The following is a 25,137-nucleotide window of genomic DNA, read 5'->3' on the forward strand; positions in this document are numbered from 1 at the left end:
CTTTGTTAACCTGAAGATGACCTAAGAGGTCGAAACGTTGTTCTGTACTTTATTTTAATTAAAGTTATTCATACCAGCCATCTTGAGAATACATAGTATTCAGTAATGTTGATTTTAATGTTATTTAAAATAGTTTAATTGGACTACTTGCTGTTACACAGATGGAATTTATTCTGTTCACCATTTTACAGGCGGTAAAACTGGAGGCACGTACTTTCAACTTTTAACCCCGTAGTGAAGTCTCCCTTTAAATGGGGAAAAAGATACTTTTTCATAATTATCAGGGAATATCATGCTTCAACTTTGATTCAGTGATCAGGTTAATATAGTAAATAATGTGCCCCAATCACCCCCTCCCATCTGTGCATCATCACACTGTTTGGGTTTTTAAAAACTTTATTTTTTCTTTTGTAAATTGGAGTTTATGTGTAGAAATGTAGAATTAAGATGAACAAATATTGTTGAAATACATCTTTTTGTGAATGAAATTTGATTGAGATATATTTTTTGCAGTTATAATAGTAGAAGTTTATACATACACTAGTTGGGCTTTCGTAACATTTCATTTCAGGAATTTTGTTTTCATACAGCCAATTTTTCAGTAAATTGTCAAGAGGGAACAGTACATTACAAAGAAACTTTTGTTTTCACACAACTTCTTGACCAAAAACTTAAAATGTGTGATACCAAACTTGTGGTGATACAATTGTTAGACTATTTACCCATTTGCTTTTAAACTAAACCATCAGTTTGGTTCTATTTGTCTCCATTGTAACAAGTGATTCTTGTGTACTCCAATCTAGCTCAACCACCTTTAATAAGCTTATTAAAAGTATTACAACTTACTTATAAATATTTTATCCTTTTTTTGTTTGTTTGTTTTCATGAAATACCATGGATCAGATAGGTGGTATTGTTCGACTGACCTGTTTGTGAATCAGTAGCTGAGAAAAATTGTATTAGGCTCACTGCTTTAGAACTACCCAAATTTTAGATAGATTGTTTTTAGTGCATATCATCGCAAGTTTATGCATTTATAATATATATAGGCATATGTGATTCTATTTCCTTCCCCTTTCTAGATATGTTTGAAGGAACTTTATTAGTTTGTAAGTTTTTATATACACACTTACTTTCTCTTGTAAACTAGTTCTTAAAAGCTGATTTCATTGTGAAGATAAATTATTTATCATTTTGATTTTTCAACTAAAGTGTTAATACCACTTAATTATTTAAATAGTGCAGTTTTTATTTGATCTTGAATATATTTTAAGTATTTCAATATCTCCATGGAATGTTACAAGTTTCATTTTAAGAACAACTTATCTCGATGTCATTTAAGCGAAATATCAGTTTGTTAAGCCTTTTTGATATAATATTTCGTAAAAACATATTTGTGTAAAACTTTTGATGCAATATTTTCCAGATGTATCCTTGTCCATTTTAATAAATATTATGGATAATTTTGAGGTCTTTTTCTATTTTCACAGGTATGGATAAAGAATATTCATTACAACCCCAGCCATTGACAGTGGAAGGAGGGGGTGTAGCCCGTTTGTTGTGCCAAATTACTGCTGTTCCCCCTGCGATAATCACCTGGCAACGAGATGGCCAGGACCTACCTCAAAATGAAAGCAGGTTTGTCATTGTTTTGTAATGAGAGAGATTGAAGTAATAAGGTGTGTGAAGTATTTATAATACAAACAGTCAGCTTTGTTTCATAATATTTGGGCCTTGTCAAATTATCATAAATATTTATACCTGTTATCAAACATCATGTACTTCCATATATTAAATATTTTACACAATACAAATTAAATTAGCTTGTACAGAATCATCGAGTCAGTGTAAGAGATCCAGACACAGATGTGTTGTCTTAACTTGTACTAAATAATGTCTGTTCAGTTGCGAACTTCAAAACATATATTTATTAATTTAATATTAGTTTAATTTAAGTAGCTTCTTTTACATGTATATAATTAAATTTACTGATAGTGTTGCACAAGCTAATGATATTAATATATATATATATATGTTGTGTCTGTGAATGAAAGAAGTTTTAGAGACCTTCATACATTTTTATAGATGATTACAATATATATCAAATGAAAATAATTTTATTAAACTTACTACATGACAGTGTATATATAATAAGAAGCAACTAATACATAGCCATGACATACACTGTTGAATTCATTTAAAAACTTGTTTTGTGTTAACACTATTTTTTTCATCTACTAGTGAATTACTTCTTTTTTGGACTTTTTCCAGATATACCCTGCTGGACTCAGGAATCCTGCAGATTACAGACATCTCCAGTGATGATCAAGGACTTTATCGCTGTATTGCAAGTAACCCTGCATATACAAGGCCTAGCAGCTATGCTTTGTTAACTGTTAAATCAGGTATCTGTTTTCATACTGTAGCATAGTTGTCAAAATTGATAAGAAGTTACAGATAATCACACTTCTGCTAATGTTTGGTTACCTGTTTTTATTTTTTATTATACATATTGAAAATTCTGGGACTTATTAGATGATATAGTAAGAAAAATACAACTACTGTTTATTTCCTAAGAAATTTGGGATATTTTTGTGTCCACCTTTCCAACCTGAATTAATGATTGGGTTAGCTTGGTCTAATGGTAGTATGCCACTGAAGATGCACTGCTCTTTCAATTTTGGTGGTGCTATGGGACACTAAATATAATTTCTTTACCTTAAATGGAATCCATCATCAACTGATGATTTCATACTTTGTACTCACTACAGCTGTCATCAATTGATGATACAGGCGTGAAATATTAGTTGGCAAGCCCCTCACACCAAAGTGACTGTATCTACTCAAAGTATTGCATCTGAGTCATTTCCTCAGTGTAAATCAAGAAAGGATGTATCAGCTTAGGGGATGAGACAAAACTGTTTTTCATCAAAAGTAAAAACAGAAGTATTAGCACGTTATGATTATTTCAATAATGAAGTAAACTTTTCAGATTTTTCATCATCATCAAATTCAATTGTTTCAAGCTCTGAATGTGATTTAGATAGTGAAGTAGAATCCATCAGTTCCCAAAGGGTAAGTTGTCACGATTTTGATCCATTCATTTTGTTGATAATAGAAACACTTGATTCACAAGTACATTTAGGCTCATGGATGAATCTAAAGAATTTGAATCTTTTTCTGCTATATTTGATCCAAGTATAATGAGTCGTATTGTGTGAGAATCAAACAGATATTATGAGTTTTGTAAACCCTTTAATTCCAAAGAAAGTGAAAGTAACACCACTTCATGAAGTAAGAAATGGGAAGATACAACTACTGAGGAAATATACACTTGTAGAAATGGGAAGATACAACTATTGAGGAAGTGTACGGTTGTAGAAATGGGAAGATACAACTATTGAGGAAATGTACAGTTGTAGAAATGGGAAGATACAACTACTGAGGAAATATACACTTGTAGAAATGGGAAGATACAACTATTGAGGAAATATACACTTGTAGAAATGGGAAGATACAACTATTGAGGAAATATACACTTGTAGAAATGGGAAGATACAACTACTAAGGAAATATACACTTGTAGAAATGGGAAGATACAACTATTGAGGAAATATACACTTGTAGAAATGGGAAGATACAACTATTGAGGAAATGTACAGTTGTAGAAATGGGAAGATACAACTATTGAGGAAATATACACTTGTAGAAATGGGAAGATACAACTATTGAGGAAATATACACTTGTAGAAATGGGAAGATACAACTATTGAGGAAATATACACTTGTAGAAATGGGAAGATACAACTATTGAGGAAATGTACAGTTGTAGAAATGGGAAGTTACAACTACTGAGGAAATATACACTTGTAGAAATGGGAAGATACAACTACTGAGGAAATATACACTTGTAGAAATGGGAAGATACAACTATTGAGGAAATGTACAGTTGTAGAAATGGGAAGTTACAACTACTGAGGAAATATACACTTGTAGAAATGGGAAGATACAACTACTGAGGAAATATACACTTGTAGAAATGGGAAGATACAACTATTGAGGAAGTGTACGGTTGTAGAAATGGGAAGATACAACTATTGAGGAAATGTACAGTTGTAGAAATGGGAAGATACAACTATTGAGGAAATGTACAGTTGTAGAAATGGGGAGATACAACTATTGATGAAATGTACAGTTGTAGAAATGGGAAGATACAACTGTTGAAGAAATATACAGTTGTAGAAATGGAAAGATACAACTATTGAGGAAATGTACAGTTGTAGAAATGGGAAGATACAAGTATTGAAGAAATGTACACTTGTAGAAATGGGATGATACAACTATTGAGGAAATGTACACTTGTAGAAATGGGAAGATACAACTATTGAGGAAATGTACAGTTGTAGAAATGGGAAGATACAACTATTGAGGAAGTGTATGGTTGTAGAAATGGGAAGATACAAGTATTGAAGAAATGTACAGTTGTAGAAATGGGAAGATACAACTGTTGAGGATATGTACAGTTGTAGAAATGGGAAGATACACCTATTGAAGAAATGTACAGTTGTAGAAATGGGAAGATACAACTATTGAGGATATGTACAGTTGTAGAAATGGGAAGATACAACTACTGAGAATATGTACAGTTGTAGAAATGGGAAGATACAACTATTGAAGAAATGTACAGTTGTAGAAAAGGGAAGATACAACTGTTGAGGAAATGTACAGTTGTAGAAATGGGAAGATACAACTTATGAGGAAATGTACAGTTGTAGAAATGGGAATATACACCTATTGAAGAAATGCACAGTTGTAGAAATGGGAAGATACAACTATTGATGAAATGTACAGTTGTAGAAAAGGGAAGATACAACTATTGAGGAAGTGTACGGTTGTAGAAATGGGAAGATACAACTATTGAGGAAATGTACGGTTGTAGAAATGGGAAGATTCAACTATTGAGGAAATGTACGGTTGTAGAAATGGGAAGATACAACTATTGAGCATATGTACAGTTGTAGAAATGGGAAGATACAACTATTGAAGAAATGTACAGTTCTAGAAAAGGGAAGATACAACTGTAGAGGAAATGTACAGTTGTAGAAATGGGAAGATACAACTTATGAGGAAATGTACAGTTGTAGAAATGGGAAGATACAACTATTGAAGAAATGTACAGTTGTAGAAAAGGGAAGATACAACTGTTGAGGAAATGTACAGTTGTAGAAATTGGAAGATACAACTTATGAGGAAATGTACAGTTGTAGAAATGGGAAGATACACCTATTGAAGAAATGTACAGTTGTAGAAATGGGAAGATACAACTATTGAAGAAATGTACAGTTGTAGAAAAGGGAAGATACAATTATTGAGGAAGTGTACGGTTGTAGAAATGGGAAGATTCAACTATTGAGGAAATGTACGATTGTAGAAATGGGAAGATACAACTATTGAGGAAATGTACGGTTGTAGAAATGGGAAGATTCAACTATTGAGGAAATGTACGGTTGTAGAAATGGGAAGATACAACTATTGAAGAAATGTACAGTTGTAGAAAAGGGAAGATACACCTATTGAAGAAATGTACAGTTGTAGAAATGGGAAGATACAACTATTGAGGAAATGTACACTTGTAGAAATGGGAAGATACAACTATTGAGGAAATGTACAGTTGTAGAAATGGGAAGATTCAACTATTGAGGAAATGTACGGTTGTAGAAATGGGAAGATACAACTATTGAGGAAATGTACAGTTGTAGAAATGGGAAGATACAACTATTGAGGAAATGTACAGTTGTAGAAATGGGAAGATACACTATTGAGGAAATGTACAGTTGTAGAAATGGGAAGATACAACTATTGAGGAAATGTACAGTTGTAGAAATGGGAAGATACAACTATTGAAGGAATGTACAGTTGTAGAAATGGGAAGATACACCTATTGAAGAAATGTACGGTTGTAGAAATGGGAAGATACAACTATTAAAAAATGTACAGTTGTAGAAAAGGGAAGATATAACTGTTGAGGAAATGTACAGTTGTAGAAATGGGAAGATACAACTATTGAGGAAATGTACACTTGTAGAAATGGGAAGATACAACTATTGAGGAAATGTACACTTGTAGAAATGGGAAGATACAACTATTGTGGAAGTGTACGGTTGTAGAAATGGGAAGATACAACTTATGAGGAAATGTACGGTTGTAGAAATGGGAAGATACAACTATTGAGGAAATGTACAGTTGTAGAAATGGGAAGATACAACTATTGAAGAAATGTACAGTTTTAGAAATGGGGAGATAAAACTATAGAGGAAATGTACAGGTGTAGAAATGGGAAGATAAAACTATAGAGGAAATGTACAGGTGTAGAAATGGGAAGATACAACTATTGAGGAAGTGTACTGTTGTAGAAATGGAAAGATACAACTATTGAGGAAGTGTACTGTTGTAGAAAGGGGAAGATACAACTGTTCAGGAAATGTACACTTGTAGTAATTCCAAGAATAACATACCTAAATGTGCACATCTGAAGAATGTAGATGATGAGACCAAGAAGTAAGGAAGTATTTTAGTGGCAAACTGGACAAATATGGTTTTAGATTATACTGTCAACATGAGGCTAGTTGACAAAAGTGACGTGCAAACTGGACAAATATGGTTTTAGATTATACTATCAACATGAGGCTAGTTGACAAAAGTGACGTGCAAACTGGACAAATATGGTTTTAGATTATACTATCAACATGAGGCTAGTTGACAAAAGTGACGTGCAAACTGGACAAATATGGTTTTAGATTATACTATCAACATGAGGCTAGTTGACAAAAGTGACGTGCAAACTGGACAAATATGGTTTTAGATTATACTATCAACATGAGGCTAGTTCACAAAAGTAGCATGCAAACTGGACAAATATGGTTTTAGATTATACTGTCAACATGAGGCTAGTTGACAAAAGTGACGTGCAAACTGGACAAATATGGTTTTAGATTATACTATCAACATGAGGCTAGTTCACAAAAGTAGCATGCAAACTGGACAAATATGGTTTTAGATTATACTGTCAACATGAGGCTAGTTCACAAAAGTAGCATGCAAACTGGACAAATATGGTTTTAGATTATACTGTCAACATGAGGCTAGTTCACAAAAGTGGCATGCAAACTGGACAAATATGGTTTTACATTATACTGTTAACATGAGGCTAGTTGACAAAAGTGACGTGCAAACTGGACAAATATGGTTTTAGATTATACTATAAACATGAGGCTAGTTCACAAAAGTGGCATGCAAACTGGACAAATATGGTTTTAGATTATACTATCAACATGAGGCTAGTTCACAAAAGTAGCATGCAAACTGGACAAATATGGTTTTAGATTATACTGTCAACATGAGGCTAGTTCACAAAAGTAGCATGCAAACTGGACAAATATGGTTTTAGATTATACTGTCAACATGAGGCTAGTTCACAAAAGTGGCATGCAAACTGGACAAATATGGTTTTACATTATACTGTTAACATGAGGCTAGTTGACAAAAGTGACGTGCAAACTGGACAAATATGGTTTTAGATTATACTATCAACATGAGGCTAGTTCACAAAAAAAGTAGCATGCAAACTGGACAAATATGGTTTTAGGTTATACTGTCAACATGAGGCTAGTTCACAAAAGTAGCATGCAAACTGGACAAATATGGTTTTACATTATACTGTTAACATGAGGCTAGTTGACAAAAGTGACGTGCAAACTGGACAAATATGGTTTTAGATTATACTATCAACATGAGGCTAGTTCACAAAAGTGGCATGCAAACTGGACAAATATGGTTTTACATTATACTGTTAACATGAGGCTAGTTGACAAAAGTGACGTGCAAACTGGACAAATATGGTTTTAGATTATACTATCAACATGAGGCTAGTTCACAAAAGTAGCATGCAAACTGGACAAATATGGTTTTAGGTTATACTGTCAACATGAGGCTAGTTCACAAAAGTAGCATGCAAACTGGACAAATATGGTTTTACATTATACTGTTAACATGAGGCTAGTTGACAAAAGTGACGTGCAAACTGGACAAATATGGTTTTGGATTATACTATCAACATGAGGCTAGTTCACAAAAGTGGCATGCAAACTGGACAAATATGGTTTTACATTATACTGTTAACATGAGGCTAGTTGACAAAAGTGACGTGCAAACTGGACAAATATGGTTTTAGATTATACTATCAACATGAGGCTAGTTCACAAAAGTAGCATGCAAACTGGACAAATATGGTTTTAGGTTATACTGTCAACATGAGGCTAGTTCACAAAAGTGGCATGCAAACTGGACAAATATGGTTTTACATTATACTGTTAACATGAGGCTAGTTGACAAAAGTGACGTGCAAACTGGACAAATATGGTTTTAGATTATACTATCAACATGAGGCTAGTTCACAAAAGTAGCATGCAAACTGGACAAATATGGTTTTAGATTATACTGTCAACATGAGGCTAGTTCACAAAAGTAGCATGCAAACTGGACAAATATGGTTTTAGATTATACTGTCAGCATGAGGCTAGTTCACAAAAGTAGCATGCAAACTGGAAAAATATGGTTTTATATTATACTATCAACATGAGGCTAGTTCACAAAAGTAGCATGCAAACTGGACAAATATGGTTTTAGATTATACTGTCAACATGAGGCTAGTTCACAAAAGTGGCATGCAAACTGGACAAATATGGTTTTACATTATACTGTTAACATGAGGCTAGTTGACAAAAGTGACGTGCAAACTGGACAAGTATGGTTTTAGGTTATATTGTCAACATGAGGCTAGTCGACAAAAGTGTCATGCAAACTGGAAAAATATGGTTTTAGATTATACTGTCAACATGAGGCTAGTTCACAAAAGTGGCATGCAAACTGGACAAATATGGTTTTACATTATACTGTTAACATGAGGCTAGTTGACAAAAGTGACGTGCAAACTGGACAAGTATGGTTTTAGGTTATACTGTCAGCATGAGGCTAGTTCACAAAAGTGTCATGCAAACTGGAAAAATATGGTTTTAGATTATACTGTCAACATGAGGCTAGTTCACAAAAGTGGCATGCAAACTGGACAAATATGGTTTTACATTATACTGTTAACATGAGGCTAGTTGACAAAAGTGGCGATGCAAACTGGACAAGTATGGTTTTAGGTTATATTGTCAACATGAGGCTAGTCGACAAAAGTGTCATGCAAACTGGAAAAATATGGTTTTAGATTATACTGTCAACATGAGGCTAGTTCACAAAAGTGGCATGCAAACTGGACAAATATGGTTTTACATTATACTGTTAACATGAGGCTAGTTGACAAAAGTGACGTGCAAACTGGACTAGTATGGTTTTAGGTTATACTGTCAGCATGAGGCTAGTTCACAAAAGTGTCATGCAAACTGGAAAAATATGGTTTTAGATTATACTGTCAACATGAGGCTAGTTCACAAAAGTGGCATGCAAACTGGACAAATATGGTTTTACATTATACTGTTAACATGAGGCTAGTTGACAAAAGTGACGTGCAAACTGGACAAGTATGGTTTTAGGTTATATTGTCAACATGAGGCTATTCGACAAAAGTGTCATGCAAACTGGAAAAATATGGTTTTAGATTATACTATCAACATGAGGCTAGTTCACAAAAGTGACGTGCAAACTGGACAAGTATGGTTTTAGGTTATATTGTCAACATGAGGCTATTCGACGAAAGTGTCATACAAACTGGAAAAATATGGTTTTAGATTATACTATCAACATGAGGCTAGTTCACAAAAGTGACGTGCAAACTGGACAAGTATGGTTTTAGGTTATATTGTCAACATGAGGCTAGTCGACAAAAGTGGCATGCAAACTGGACAAATATGGTTTTAGATTATACTATCAACATGAGGCTAGTTCACAAAAGTGATGTGCAAACTGGACAAATATGGTTTTAGTTTATACTGTTAACATGAGGCAAGTTGACAAAAGTGACGTGCAAACCAGACAAGTATGGTTTTAGATTATACTGTCAACATGAGGCTATTTGACAAAAGTGGCATGCAAACTGGACAAATATGTTGTGAGGTGGTACAAGAAACTGTTTTTCCATCTAGTTAATATTTCAACTTTGAATTATTATGATGTGTATCTAGTAAAAACTGGCAAAAAGCTACTATTGAGGCAGTTTAGTTACAATGAAACTTACCAATTTTTGGAAAAGGATGGAGGATGACATGGCCATTCTGTTCCTGATAGATTTGTTTGAAAAACAAGCATTTTTTCAGCACTTTTTAGAAAGCATTCCATTCTCAAGAGCTAAAACAGTGGACAAAAACAATGCATATATGTATGCATCAACAAGAAAAGAAAAGAAGACAAAGGTGGGAACTACCTGTTGTAAAGAATCTAGAGCAGTACTGTGTATTGGGAAACGTTTGTGTGATTTTCATACCCTAAGGGATATTTAAACTTGTAATAAATAGGTGTTTATTATGCTTTTGTTTTCATTTTGTTTCATATATTGTTCAAAATTTATTATAGAATACCAAATATTAAGATTTTTACATCTGTGATGAGCTGTTACCTGTAACATTCCTGCTGTTTAAGTGTTAATTAAGAATAGTCTGTTAGGCAATGGTCACTATGATAGTGGTTATTTTGACCTTGGTAAGCAGTTCTAAATTGGAGTGATGTGTCTAAATCTTGTGATATCCAGATTGGTCATTAAGCATGGTCACATGCTAAACAATGTGCTAACCTAGTTTAAAGTATAACAAATAATACTTATTTCTTAGGTTAATTATTTATATATTATAGTTAAAAAAGAACGTATTTACTATATTAGGAACTTTTCTGTGGAGGTAGAAATAAGTAAGTGTTTTAACTTGTGGCAGTTACTACTGAAATAGTAAGTTAATATTATTGCAAGAATTATTTGCCTGTGACAGTGTAAAAAGATTAATACTATGTTTTGTTATTTGTAATGTGTAATTATGTATGTTAAGTTATAACTGAAAAGCAAAATAGTTTTTTTTGGTGATCTAAAAGCATAGGTCTACTACCATTTCTTTAAAATAATGGTTCTAAACATCTTTCTTTTTACATTCACTTTGTCTCTGCAACAGAAACAATTTGTAGTAAGACATCTATTAATTTAAGTTATACAGTAGGATCCTATTCATTTGGTAGAATTGTTTTTTTTATATATATTTGTGGAATAGATTCTCAGTCTTGTGAATTTAACCATAAAAGAACTTACCAAGTGCCTGTAACTTAATAAGTGTTCATAATATAGGCACTTTAAAATCACTCGCAATCCAGTTCCTTAGTTTCTCCCAGTCAATAGTGAAGATTGTTAATGAGTCTGCAGTCCTAGAATGTATGGTGATGGGGAAACCAATGCCCATGGTGTCTTGGAAGAGAGCAGGTAATTTTTTTTAAATTTATTATCTATTTTTAGTAAATTATCATCAAAGGTGTTTTGTTTTTTTTCAGGTTTATATTATGTAAAGTTTTAAAAATATATCACTCTCAACTTTATGGAAACTTGGTGTATATATTGTTTACTCAGGTAACTTTGCTTTTTAAGGTGCACATATTGTTTACTTAAATATCTGTTTCCTACAGTTAAAGACACATGAACTAAATATGTTTAATATTTTATCTTGTAGGTTTATTTGCCTATAATGTTTTTACCTTATATCTTCATCAGAAAGCAAACACCACAGTTTGACATAGAACTAGTTCATAGTTTACCAAATAATTTGAATATTTATCAAACGATAATGTTTAATTTACTTTGTTTGGACATTTACTGTACATTAGGAAACAGTTTTTTCTTTAATTCTGGACTTAAATGGATTATTGGTTGTTAACTTCATGTTTCTCCTGTTGGGCTAAATTTTTTAAAAGTTGAAAGATATGCTGCCTAGTATCTTTGAGTTCAGAACAAATGCTCTTTTATAAAATATTTTACTAGATGGTAAGAAACTTTCCAGTGAACGGGTATCCCTACTTGGACAAGGAAATCTTGTTATACACTCTCTCAGAGCTGAAGATGCTGGATCATACGTGTGCACAGCAACTGTTACGGATGTTACAACTGGGAGAACAAAATCAGAAACACAGAGTTCCACATTAACTGTTTATGGTACATGTTTTTTGTTGCTGCTAAAATAGAAGCTGATAGTGAAACCTCTAATTATTCATTAGTAAAACATTTGCACATGAAGGATGTTTAACTATAATCAGTTAAAGATAATTTGTGACTATTAATGAACAAAATTCTGGGAGGTGTTAAACTCAATCCATGACTCCATAAATAAGTAATTAATTATTACATAAATAGAGGAAAAAAATTGAACATAAAAGTAATTTTTATTTTAAGCATAGTTGATGAGATGACCTATAAACACATGTTTATTAAAAGAAATTCCAATTGTTTATTTGATGAGTGAGAAAAAAGGAGTTACTAAACACTTATTAGAGTATTTATATCATTATTATTTAATTATAAAACACTAAAATCTTCTAATAAGATGATATATAAACAAGTTAAACCATACAGAAACCATTAAAGTTTTATTGGATGTCTGATGCACTTTGCACTGCTTAAATTATTTTGGGTTACCAAATGGTGTGAAATACCTTACAAATATAAGTTTATTTCTATAAATAAAAGATCTAAGCAAAGATTTGTCAGTTCCAATAATTAATTAATGAACTGTAATATTATTAAAGAGAAAGAAGACCAGTAACCAATGTTAATCTTTGTGCTATCATCAGTAATTTGGTTGAATATTAAAGGATTAGAGGCTAAATCAGTAAAAACTGTTGAATTTAGCTACACAGTTTTTCTCTTGATAAAAGTAGAATATTTCATCAACACTCTCCAAGTGTTTTATTAACATTTTAACAAATGCTTATGTGATAATGCATTTCATAATGATTACCACTGTTTCACACGGTGGGCTGTGTAACTTAGTTGTCACCACGTGTATCCAGTGTGCCTTTCAACAAATATAAAGAACACCTAATAGTTCAGGAGATAAGCAGGGCAGTTGACTCGCATTCTGTCACTAACCATTCTTGCCATTTCAATCATGGTGGTATGATAATGTAACAGTCAATCCCACTTTTTATTGGTAAAAGAATAGCCCAAGAGCTGGCAATGGGCAGTGTTCACAAGCTGTCTAAATTAGGGAAAGGTATCGTAGATAGGCCCTGAGTAGCTTTGTGATAAATTCAACAAACAATCAAAGAAGTTCTGCCCAAAACTTGAACTTATGTAAATAAAAACTATAATAAAGCTTTCCGCTTGATTTTATTTTGTTACATATGTATCAAGTTTTTCTTTACATAGTCTAACAAGTTTGTCCACTTTAACTTTAGAAAAATGAATTTAGATATCAACACTTATACATGTTGATGAGTTGTCAGACATTCAAGTTTCAATAAAACAAAAACATTTGAAACTATAAACTTGCCATTTTCAAATACAGATATTTCAAATAAAGTATGTTTTAGTAGTTAAACTTCTCAGCTTATTTGATTAGCAGCATATGCTCAACATTTTGTGTCCCATAAATAAGATATACATTTATTTTAACTGTTTTTAACAATATTAGTTAGAATGTGTAACATATCAATATTTATTTTGATTATAATAGTTTTGTAGTTTTATTATAGAGTTTGTTTTGCATTCTCAGCATAGTAAATAGATTTAAAAACAATGTATATCTAATACTGATCCTCATGAGATTTATTGGGTTTATAGTATCATTAATAATGACAATACATTCTAATCTGTATAAGTAAGTATTAAAAAACAGTTTATTTTATTAATTGTACTAATTACAGGGATTTTAAGGTTTGATCTATAAAATTAATTTGCTGTAATTTTGAAGGTAATTTGAAGTATTCACTGTTAATATTATTGATGTTCGTATTGTTGGAAAGCAAGATTTCTGTTCACCAAAATGTTTACCGAAAGTTATATAGTATCACCTGTAAGGCTGTGTCTGGACATTGTAATTGCATGTAACCAGTGTTGTGCTTTTTTGTTTTGTTTTACTAGTTACACCAAACTTCATAGAGCGTCCTGTAAGTATTGTAAAACCCACGCCTCAGACAGCTCGTTTCTTGTGTGTCGTGAATGGAATTCCATCTCCGTCTGTACAGTGGCTAAAGAATGGAAAACCTATGTACTTAAATGGACGCATAAAATTTAAAACAGATGGAGAGTTGGTTATTACTCAGACAATGATGTCAGACTCTGGAATATATCAATGTGTAGCTAGTAATAAGGCTGGTACTAGGTCAGTAGCTACACGACTGTTTGTAAAAAGTACAGGTGTGTATTCTTAGCTCCTCAAAAACCCTCACACTTCTATCAGTAGGATGTGTTGTTATTAAATGGAAATAAATATTTGTTTTGGAAGTCCTAGTAATTTCTGAAGCATATTTTATAAATTTTAAATCTCTATTTTGGTACACTAGTTCATCTGTTAGTTTTAAAACTTTTACCAAGTTTGCACATTACACATTTGTATGGAAATGGAAATTTCTAATTTTATTAGAAAATTCAAAAGGAACATGACAAATAAATAAACCAAACAACTAGTTCTTGATTTGACCAAATTTTGAAATAATAAAACTGAGACAGATTCAGATTTTCTGGTCTTAAAACTGGGACTCTACCTCCATTTTTGTTTTTTAGCAAAAGTTGTGAGTAATCAATTATTGTAAATAATAAACGTAATCAGATGAAGGATATATTTATGTGCATTATATCTACTGCAGATAAGTTACTGACAAATAAAATTAGTTCAGCAATGTCTTGTGGCCAAGAGTTTGTCATAAGATTCTGCTAACTGGCATTCATGTTCACTCATTAGTTATGTAAATTAATGTTTTTATTTAAAAATAGAATCTCGGCTATGAATGATACCATAGTTTGAATTCCGATCTGTTTTTTTGTTTACTTTTGATGGGTGCATATTCAAATGCCTTAGAGTCAACTGCATGAAGTAGCAAAGGTCGTGCTCGGTCATTCTGAGCTGTGTGATAATTTCCCTGACTAAGGTCAGAAATATGTATCTGTTGTTTCACAATTTCTACATACAGGATATTGAATGCAAGTGTGAAAAACTTATAGATTACTAATAAAATAAAAATAAAACATTTATACACATCATAAAGAAAATTTATGGACTCTGGAGCAAGATTCCATAAACAAGGACTGTCTCAGTCACCTAAATGCATATTAGAAACTGTTGGTCTGACCAGATAATATTCTTTATGTATATTGGAGACTCCATATATTTTCATCTGAAACAGGCCTAACTCAGTGACAAACAGTTATTTAAATGGTAATTAGACTTAACTTTTAATTCTTGCACAGCTTCTTTGTCAAATAATCCATATTCAATGCTACAGAAAATAAATATAAAGAAACATACAAATTACTTCCTTGTAACTTTCACCTAAGAACATTTGTAGTCTGTAACTTAAACAATTTATTGAAATTTTACTTTAAGATGGTTGAAATGAAAAACAATCACAGCCTAAATATATATTTAAAAAATGCTAAGAAGGTAATAATGCCTGTTAAATTTCATATTTTTAAAATAAAGATTATTTTGTTTTTCTGTGTTACATATGAATTAATGTTATGGTGTTAAAATATTAAGCTACTAATAAAATTGTGTTTTAATTATGTATATATTTATATGTAAAATATTGTATCATGTTTTTACATTTTCTGTGAGATGTTCTATTATATGTCAGCCAAGTGGATAGGGTGTTTGACTCACAATCTGAGGATTGTGGGTTTGAATCATTGTCTCATCAAACATGCTTGCCCTTTCAGCTGTGGGGGCATTATAATATGATGGTCATTCCCACTATTCATTGGTAAAAGAGTAGCCCAAGAGTTGGTGGTCGGTGGTGATGACTAGCTGCCTTCCCTCTAGTCTTACACTGTTAAATTAGGGACAGCTAAAGAAGATAGCTCTCTTGTAGCTTTGCATAAAATTCCAAACAGATCAAAACTATTCTGTACATTCAATTGGGTTTAATTTTGAATGAAACCAACTGCATAAATGTTTGTTTTTTGTCACTTAAGAGATTAGTTTTTTTTTTGTTGTAGGTACACAAGTTACTGATTTACCATTGTTTACTTTAGGTGTTCAACCAGATGCACCACACAACTTGATAGCTCAAACTTTATCTAGTTCTTCTGTCATGCTTTCATGGAACCCTCCAGCCACTAACAGTAAAGACATCAAGGCTTATACAGTTCATTTTTCTCCTTCTTCAGGTATAGAATACTTCATTTGTTTGATTGAGAATTTTTTGTAGGATATTTTAATGAGAACAGCACCTCTTTGTGTTTAGAATAGTGAACAAAGTTTTACTTTTTTCTACATCAAACCAGAACTATACAAAAAGTAGCACCAACAGTGTTCCCACACAGAACACCTGACCCATAGGAGAGACAATACGTATGCACGCAATAACTAATAAGTAATGATGTGTACGTATGGTCGTAATATAGAATGAATAATTAATAAAAGTATATATTGTTCCCACACAGAACACCTGACCCATAGGAGAGACAATACGTATGCACGCAGTAACTAATACGTAATGACGTGAATGTATGGTCGTAATATAGAATGAATAATTAAGAAAAGTATATATGACATTGTATTATCATAAAAATCATTAAATAGTTAGATTTTTTGAGAAGTACACAATTAATACCTTGCACAGAGTGTCAGCAATGATTGGTATGGATGTGTATCATATCTACCCTTTAAATCTTAATACTAAATCAGACAAATTTCACATTTCACTCTCAGTATGGAACTACATGCGTATTGAAACAATTGCGTAGATTGCATTTATATCACAGAGTGTAATTCTGACATAACATGTTACAAAATGTAAAACAACATGAAAATCTAGTGAAGAATGTTACCTGAATTTTTTTTTATTCACGAATAAAATTATTTTGATTTGGTAAATGTTTCACCATTATATAATTTCCTTACCCAAGCAGTTCTTTCATTAATACCATAATGTACTTTATGAAACAACAATCTTCCAATACTGTCAGAGCAGCAATAAGGATTAGGGTGTTACGTAAATACAAGTTCTGCTGTTGAAAAATAAGAATTGGGGCTAATTTCTTGTAGTTCATTGTATTAATGTATGTGTTACATAATTAAAGGTTTGAATTTTGTTATTTTAGGATGTTATTGGTTACATATTTCTTCCATTTTAAAAAGTTTTTGCCATTTTTATGTGCTATATGTTAGATTCCTGTTGCTTTGATAATATTTATTTCATTTTAGGCTTTTCAGTGTGTTTGTAACTGAACTGTGCTCTACAACTGGCAATTCCAAAACCTTAATGCATATTTCTGACATCTCTAACTTTGAAATTGTTAAATAGGAACTGAAGCTACAAAAACATTTGTTCTTATAAAGTAGGGATTACATGTTAAATAGGAACTGAAGCTACAAAAACATTTATTCTTATAAAGTAGGGATTATATGTTAAATAGGAACTGAAGCTACAAAAACATTTATTCTGATAAAGTAGGGATTACATGTTAAATAAGAACTGAAGCTACAAAAACATTTATTCTTATAAAGTAGGGATTACATGTTAAATAGGAACTGAAGCTACAAAAACATTTATTCTGATAAAATAGGGATTACATGTTAAATGAGAACTGAAGCTACAAAAACATTTGATCTTATAAAGTAGGGATTACATGTTAAATAGGAACTGAAGTTACAAAAACATTTGTTCTTATAAAGTAGGGATTATATGTTAAATAGGAACTGAAGCTACAAAAACATTTATTCTGATAAAGAAGGGATTACATGTTAAATAGGAACTGAAGCTACAAAAACATTTATTCTTATGAAGTAGGAATTACATGTTAAATAGGAACTGAAGCTGCAAAAACATTTATTCTGATAAAATAGGGATTACATGTTAAATGAGAACTGAAGCTACAAAAACATTTGATCTTATAAAGTAGGGATTACATGTTAAATAGGAACTGAAGTTACAAAAACATTTGTTCTTATAAAGTAGGGATTACATGTTAAATAGGAACTGAAGCTACAAAAACATTTGTTCTTATAAAGTAGGGATTACATGTTAAATAGGAACTGAAGCTACAAAAACATTTGTTCTTATAAAGTAGAGATTACATTTTTTGATGAACTATGCTTATTTGTAAGCAGGTGGATTGGAATCTCAGGTGGTAGCTGTCAACACTACTGAGGTTATCACCAAGCTTAAACCTTACACCAATTACAGCTTTTATGTTCGAGCCTACAGTGAACAAAGTGCCAGTGAGCAATCGGAGGTTATTTATCACTTGACTGGAGAAGATGGTAAGGCTTGTAATTTCACCTTTGTCATAAAGTACCAAGTAGTTAGTTTTATGTAGCTAAGAACATACTCTGGTCATTTTTATAACATCATATAAATAAAGATTTATGATTGTAACCATAGCATCATATAGATAAAGATGTATTGTTGTAACCATCTCTTTGTTAACGTGAAGGTGACCTAGGAAGGTTGAAACTTTGTTCTCTGCTTTATTAGTAAAAGTGTTAATATCCATACCAGCTGTTTTGAGATACACAGTTGTAACCATTGTTTTTGTGTGATTTTTTTTAAAAAGTGATATGTACTACTTTAATAGATATTTAAATGATCAAAAATGCTTTCATTTAAGTAAGTAGCTACTCAGCTTTTAATATAATTTTTACATAATATGATGCTTTTGGACAACATGGAACCTGTTGGTCCATCTTGGGTGTTCCACCCTCTAAACTAAACCAAAACTATTAATAAATAAACTCAAGAAATCTTAAAGCTGCTCCTTATCATTCATATACTTATAATGTTTTCTCTTAAACTCACTTAAGTTTACTGCCTCTAAAAGTAACCCATTCCAAAGGTCAACCACCCTTTTAGAAAAAATAAAATTGTGTTAATTGAAGTGACTCTTGCCCTGCTAAATGTTTTTTTCCCTTTGTCCTACGATTCTCACCATTAAGTGTGATAAAAAGCTGATACACCACCTATGTCAATACTAGTTACAATCTTAAAGACCTCAATAAGACCCCCCTAACTCTTTTTTATTCAATAGAAAACAGCATGAGAGATTTCAACCTCTCATATGACAACTCCTCCATCCCAGGCACCAATATAGTAAGCCTTCTCTGAACCATTTCTAACAATTTGACGTGTTTTTTAAGGTTTAGGAGTCCAAGACTGAACACAGCATTCCAAAGGTGGTCTAACCAGTGACCTGTGCAATGAAATTATAATCTCTCTATACTTGTATTCAATATTTCTATAGATACAACCTAAAATCCTATTTGCCCTATCACAAACAACACAACACTGATGGATGTTTGGTCAACTATTACATTAAGATCTCTTTCTTCCATAACTGTTAAGGTTATTTCCATCCAGATTTTACTTATCATTCAAATTATGATAGTTCACACTCATTATCTTACATTTATTATAATTAAAACTCATCTGCCATTTATTTTACCAACTTTGCCCCTTGCTAGTACAGAGGTATGTCTCTGGATTTACAACGCTAAAATCAGGGGTTCGATTCCCCTTGGTGGGCTCAGCAGATAGCTCGATGTAGCTTTGCTATAAGAAAACAAACATTTTACCAACTTACTAAATAATCTAAATCCTTTTGTAAATCAGTGGCATCCTCTTCACAGCTATTAACACACATATCATCTTCAAATTTAAGTAATTTATTGACTGTTTTTAAAACACTTAAGATTATTTTATAACACAATTATTTCATACACAGTTGTATAAATGAGACAGTTTCCAGTGTCAAAAGTACAATAAAATACCAATAAGTTATTGTACAAGATTAAAATCATTAAAACAACAGAACAAAATGAGACTGAAGAACAGTCTCCTACACATCAGAAGAAGAAGAAGATGTGTCTTAACATTCAGAGTTTTTTTTTATTGATTTTAATCTTGTACAATAACTTATTGGTATTTTATTGAAACTGGAAACTGTCTCGTTTTGAGAATTGTTATTAAATAATTGTTGTTTTAAAATAATCTTGAGATTTTTAAACATTGAATATTACACACGTGCCAAGGAATTTCAAAATTTATTGACTATTTGTTCATGTATGTCATTGATCTAAATAAAAACAACAAATGTCTTTAAGACTTAGCTGTTAGGTACACCATTTGTGGCACTAATCCAGTTTGTATGAACTCCATTTATAATAACCATCTGCTTTCTTCTGTCCAATTAGCTAACTTATTCTCTGCACCTGCAGAGAAAATTTTTTATAAACCTTTTATGTGGCACCCTGTTGAAGGCTTTCTGAAACTGTTACCTTACTCTCATCTACACATTCTTTTCAGAGAATGTTAAAAGATTTGTAAGGTAAGATTTTTTCCTTAGCAAAACCATGTTGACTATATAATAAAATTTTAATTTATTTAAACGATATTTCAAACCATCTTTTGTCAGACTTTCCAGAACCATTTCCCATGATTTACATAAAACTAATACTCCTGTAATTACTGGGACATTTTTTATCACCTGTCTTGGAAAGATGAGTTACGTTCGTTAACTTCCAATCTTGTACCTACCAACTATTCTGATAATATATTGTAGTAAGTAACTCTTATATCCAATCTTGTACCTACCAACTATTCACAGGCTGATAATATATTGTAGTAAGTAACTCTTATATCCAATCTTGTACCTACCAACTATTCACAGGCTGATAATATATTGTAGTAAGTAACTCTTATATCCAATCTTGTACCTACCAACTATTCACAGGCTGATAATATATTGTAGTAAGTAACTCTTATATCCAATCTTGTACCTACCAACTATTCACAGGCTGATAATATATTGTAGTAAGTAACTCTTATATCCAATCTTGTACCTACCAACTATTCACAGGCTGATAATATATTGTAGTAAGTAACTCTTATATCCAATCTTGTACCTTCCAACTATTCACAGGCTGATAATATATTGTAGTAAGTAACTCTTATATCCAATCTTGTACCTACCAACTATTCACAGGCTGATAATATATTGTAGTAAGTAACTCTTATATCCAATCTTGTACCTACCAACTATTCACAGGCTGATAATATATTGTAGTAAGTAACTCTTATATCCAATTTTTTCACTTTCATCTAAACCCTTGGAGAAATATTATCTGTCCCAAGAGTCCAATCATTCTCTGAACATTCCAATTTGCTTCTTAACCAGCTCAGGATTAATGTGGCCATTTTCTTTGATCTTATTTTCATTTGTCAACTGCTCAAGATTTGGAATACTACTTAAATTTTCATTAGTGTGTTTTCTTACAGCAAAGCCATATCAGGCTATCTCATGAGTCTACCTAGGGGAATTGAACCCCTGATTTTAGCATTGTAATTCTTTAGACTTTCCACTGTACCAGCAGGGGACATTTTTTATTAGCGATAATCAAAGAAAAATAAAAGTTTAATAACTCAGTCCATAATCATGAAATACAAGCCTTCCTTTATCATCTCTTAAGAGTTCTACCCTCATCCTGACATCCAAGTCTTCCTTTATCATCCCTCATAGATTCTACCCCACACTGACATCTAAGCCTTCCTTTATCATCTCTCAAGGATTATACCCCATTCTGACATCCAAGCCTTCCTTTATCATCCCTGAAGAGTTCTACCCCCATCATGACATCCAAGCCTTCCTTTATCATCTTTCAAGGGTTCTATTCCCATCCTGACATCCAAGCCTTCCTTTATCATCTTTCAAGGGTTCTACTCCCATCCTGACATCCAAGCCTTCCTTTATCATCTTTCAAGGGTTCTATTTCCATCCCGACATCTTGTTTACTGTTAATGTATTTAAAAAAGTTGTTACAGTTAATTTTTACATTCAACATTTTCTCGTACATTTTTTATGCCCTAGTTTCACCAACTTTCTTGATTGTCTATAATCTGTCTCCTGTCATACTAGTTACATTAAATATATATAATCTGTCTCCTGTCATACTAGTTACATTAAATTTCTATAATCTGTCTCCTGTCATACTAGTTACTTTAAATTTCCATAATCTGTCTCCTGTCATACTAGTTAGATTAAATTTCCATAATCTGTCTCCTGTCATACTAGTTACTTTAAATTTCCATAATCTGTCTCCTGTCATACTAGTTACATTAAATTTCTATAATCTGTCTCCTGTCATACTAGTTACTTTAAATTTCCATAATCTGTCTCCTGTCATACTAGTTACATTAAATTTCTATAATCTCTCTCCTGTCATGCTAGTTACTTTAAATTTCCATAATCTGTCTCCTGTCATACTAGTTACTTTAAATTTCCATAATCTGTCTCCTGTCATACTAGTTACTTTAAATTTCCATGATCTGTCTCCTGTCATACTAGTTACTTTAAATTTCCATAATCTGTCTCCTGTCATACTAGTTACTTTAAATTTCCATAATCTGTCTCCTGTCATACTAGTTACATTAAATTTCTATAATCTGTCTCCTGTCATACTAGTTACTTTAAATTTCCATAATCTGTCTCCTGTCATACTAGTTACATTAAATTTCTATAATCTGTCTCCTGTCATACTAGTTACTTTAAATTTCCATAATCTGTCTCCTGTCATACTAGTTACATAATCTGTCTCCTGTCATACTAGTTACTTTAAATTTCCATAATCTGTCTCCTGTCATACTAGTTACTTTAAATTTCTATAATCTGTCTCCTGTCATACTAGTTACTTTAAATTTCCATAATCTGTCTCCTGTCATACTAGTTACATTAAATTTCTATAATCTGTCTCCTGTCATACTAGTTACTTTAAATTTCTATAATCTGTCTCCTGTCATAGTAGTTACTTTAAATTTCTTAAGTTTTTAATGCTCTTTTTTAATTTTATCTCTTAAACTCTGTATGAACCAACCTGGTTTTTTACTTCAGTGACTCTTTACTTTGTTTATCCTGAATATTTAAAAATTGTTAGAAGTTCTCCACATCTGATCATTATCTCCAAATAATCGAGCTGTCCTTCAAAATTTACTGTTTTGAAATTTATAACCAAAATATCATTATTCCTTATCTCCATATGCAGTAAAGCATCAAACTTAATAGACAATGATTACTGACACCCAGATGTTCCCCTCTTTCCGTCCTTTTGATTATTTCTGTATTTAAAGTTTACAATAAATCTACAATAACATTGTTGCTACTATGTTCCATGATTAACTGATGAAAAAAGCCATCTTAAACAGTTTCCAGAAACGTTTTTCCCACATTGTTTGACTCTAGCATTTCCTAATCTGTACATCTGAAATTAAATTCATTCTTAATTATGACTTTGTTAACAGTTGAAATCTTTATCTCATTGTAAAGTTTATCACTAATTTCATCAATTATCATCTGCTTGTCAGTAACAAATCTCATCAAAATTTTTTACCCCTTTATATCCACTAAAATAAATTCAAATTTCTGTGTTGTTATTATCTTTGATATCCTCAACTCAACAGAATGTAACTCACACTTTACATGTAAAGTCATTTTTTTAATACTCTATCCATATTAAATAACCTATAACTCTGTATTTCTATCTTTAAAATAGTTTATGTTTAACCATGTTTCACTTATTCCTACTGTATCAAAATATGCCATTCCTACCAGCACTCTATAAAGTCATCTGTTATATTTTATTTCTTACATTTCTAGCATTACAACAGCAACAATTAAGCCTATCATTATAACTGCTTCTATACTCATTTCCTATGCTAAACTTTTCCCCACCTCGTATTATTTTTCATTTAGTTTTCCCTGTTCCTCACCACAGTGAGTTATAATAGCCCCAGCAAGAAAGCCATCTTCTATTCTATTTAAGTGTAAACTGTCCATTTCAAAAAGTTTCCTTCTTCCATTGTACTGATCCCACAAGTACAACTAACCAATCTGTTCATTTTCCCATATTAACCTAAACCTACTTCAACCATTTCACCTAACAAACTGTGAACACCTAACTCCTACAAAAGCCTTAACCATTGTATTTATACATACACTTACAGCCTGAAAATAAATGCTCAATATCAAATTTTTGTAGTGTATGTTTCACCTATTTATTGTAACCATTTTATTAATTCTGAAATACCTGTTTCATAAATACTAGAAGTTTGTAGTTTCTGTTCTGTCTCATGACTTGCATTAAAACCAAATAATAAATCTTAAGATATAAGAAAGAAAACACATGAACTATTTACCTCACACAAGTAACTGACAAGTACCTCTTAAGATATAAGAAGGAAAACACATGAACTATTTACCTCACACAAGTAACTGACAAGTACCTCTAAGATATAAGAAGGAAAACACATGAACTATTTACCTCACACAAGTAACTGACAAGTACCTCTTAAGATATAAGAAGGAAAACACATGAACTATTTACCTCACACAAGTAACTGACAAGTACCTCTTAAGATATAAGAAGGAAAACACATGAACTATTTACCTCACACAAGTAACTGACAAGTACCTCTTAAGATATAAGAAGGAAAACACATGAGCTATTTACCTCACACAAGTAACTGACAAGTACCTCTTAAGATATAAGAAGGAAAACACATGAGCTATTTACCTCACACAAGTAACTGACAAGTACCTCTTAAGATATAAGAAGGAAAACACATGAGCTATTGACCTCACACAAGTAACTGACAAGTACCTCTTAAGATATAAGAAGGAAAACACATGAGCTATTGACCTCACACAAGTAACTGACAAGTACCTCTTAAGATATAAGAAGGAAAACACATGAACTATTTACCTCACACAAGTAACTGACATGTACCTCTTAAGATATAAGAAGGAAAACACACGAGCCATTTACCTCACACAAGTAACTGACAAGTACCTCTTAAGATATAAGAAGGAAAACACATGAACAAGATATAAGAAGGAAAACACATGAACTATTTACCTCACACAAGTAACTGACATGTACCTCTTAAGATATAAGAAGGAAAACA

At 31.9% G+C, this 25,137-nt stretch overlaps 1 protein-coding gene across 5 annotated transcripts in view; it reads left to right on the plus strand.

Moving 5' to 3' along the window:
- Positions 1 to 25,137, plus strand: part of LOC143237457 (protogenin-like) — a 112,098-nt gene that overhangs the window by 66,836 nt on the left and 20,125 nt on the right. For 4 of the 5 annotated variants that reach the window (XM_076476747.1, XM_076476732.1, XM_076476756.1 and 1 more), the window contains 7 exons: positions 1,491 to 1,638; positions 2,272 to 2,405; positions 11,327 to 11,458; positions 12,011 to 12,181; positions 14,108 to 14,383; positions 16,217 to 16,351; positions 18,294 to 18,449. In XM_076476747.1, the coding sequence (XP_076332862.1) occupies positions 1,491 to 1,638; positions 2,272 to 2,405; positions 11,327 to 11,458; positions 12,011 to 12,181; positions 14,108 to 14,383; positions 16,217 to 16,351; positions 18,294 to 18,449 (1,152 nt within the window). The remainder of the gene's footprint in view (positions 1 to 1,490; positions 1,639 to 2,271; positions 2,406 to 11,326; positions 11,459 to 12,010; positions 12,182 to 14,107; positions 14,384 to 16,216; positions 16,352 to 18,293; positions 18,450 to 25,137) is intronic. The other variant, XM_076476741.1, reaches the window with a different exon arrangement.

This window comes from Tachypleus tridentatus, chromosome 2, assembly GCF_004210375.1.
Source record: "Tachypleus tridentatus isolate NWPU-2018 chromosome 2, ASM421037v1, whole genome shotgun sequence".
NCBI classification, from domain to species: domain Eukaryota; kingdom Metazoa; phylum Arthropoda; class Merostomata; order Xiphosura; family Limulidae; genus Tachypleus; species Tachypleus tridentatus.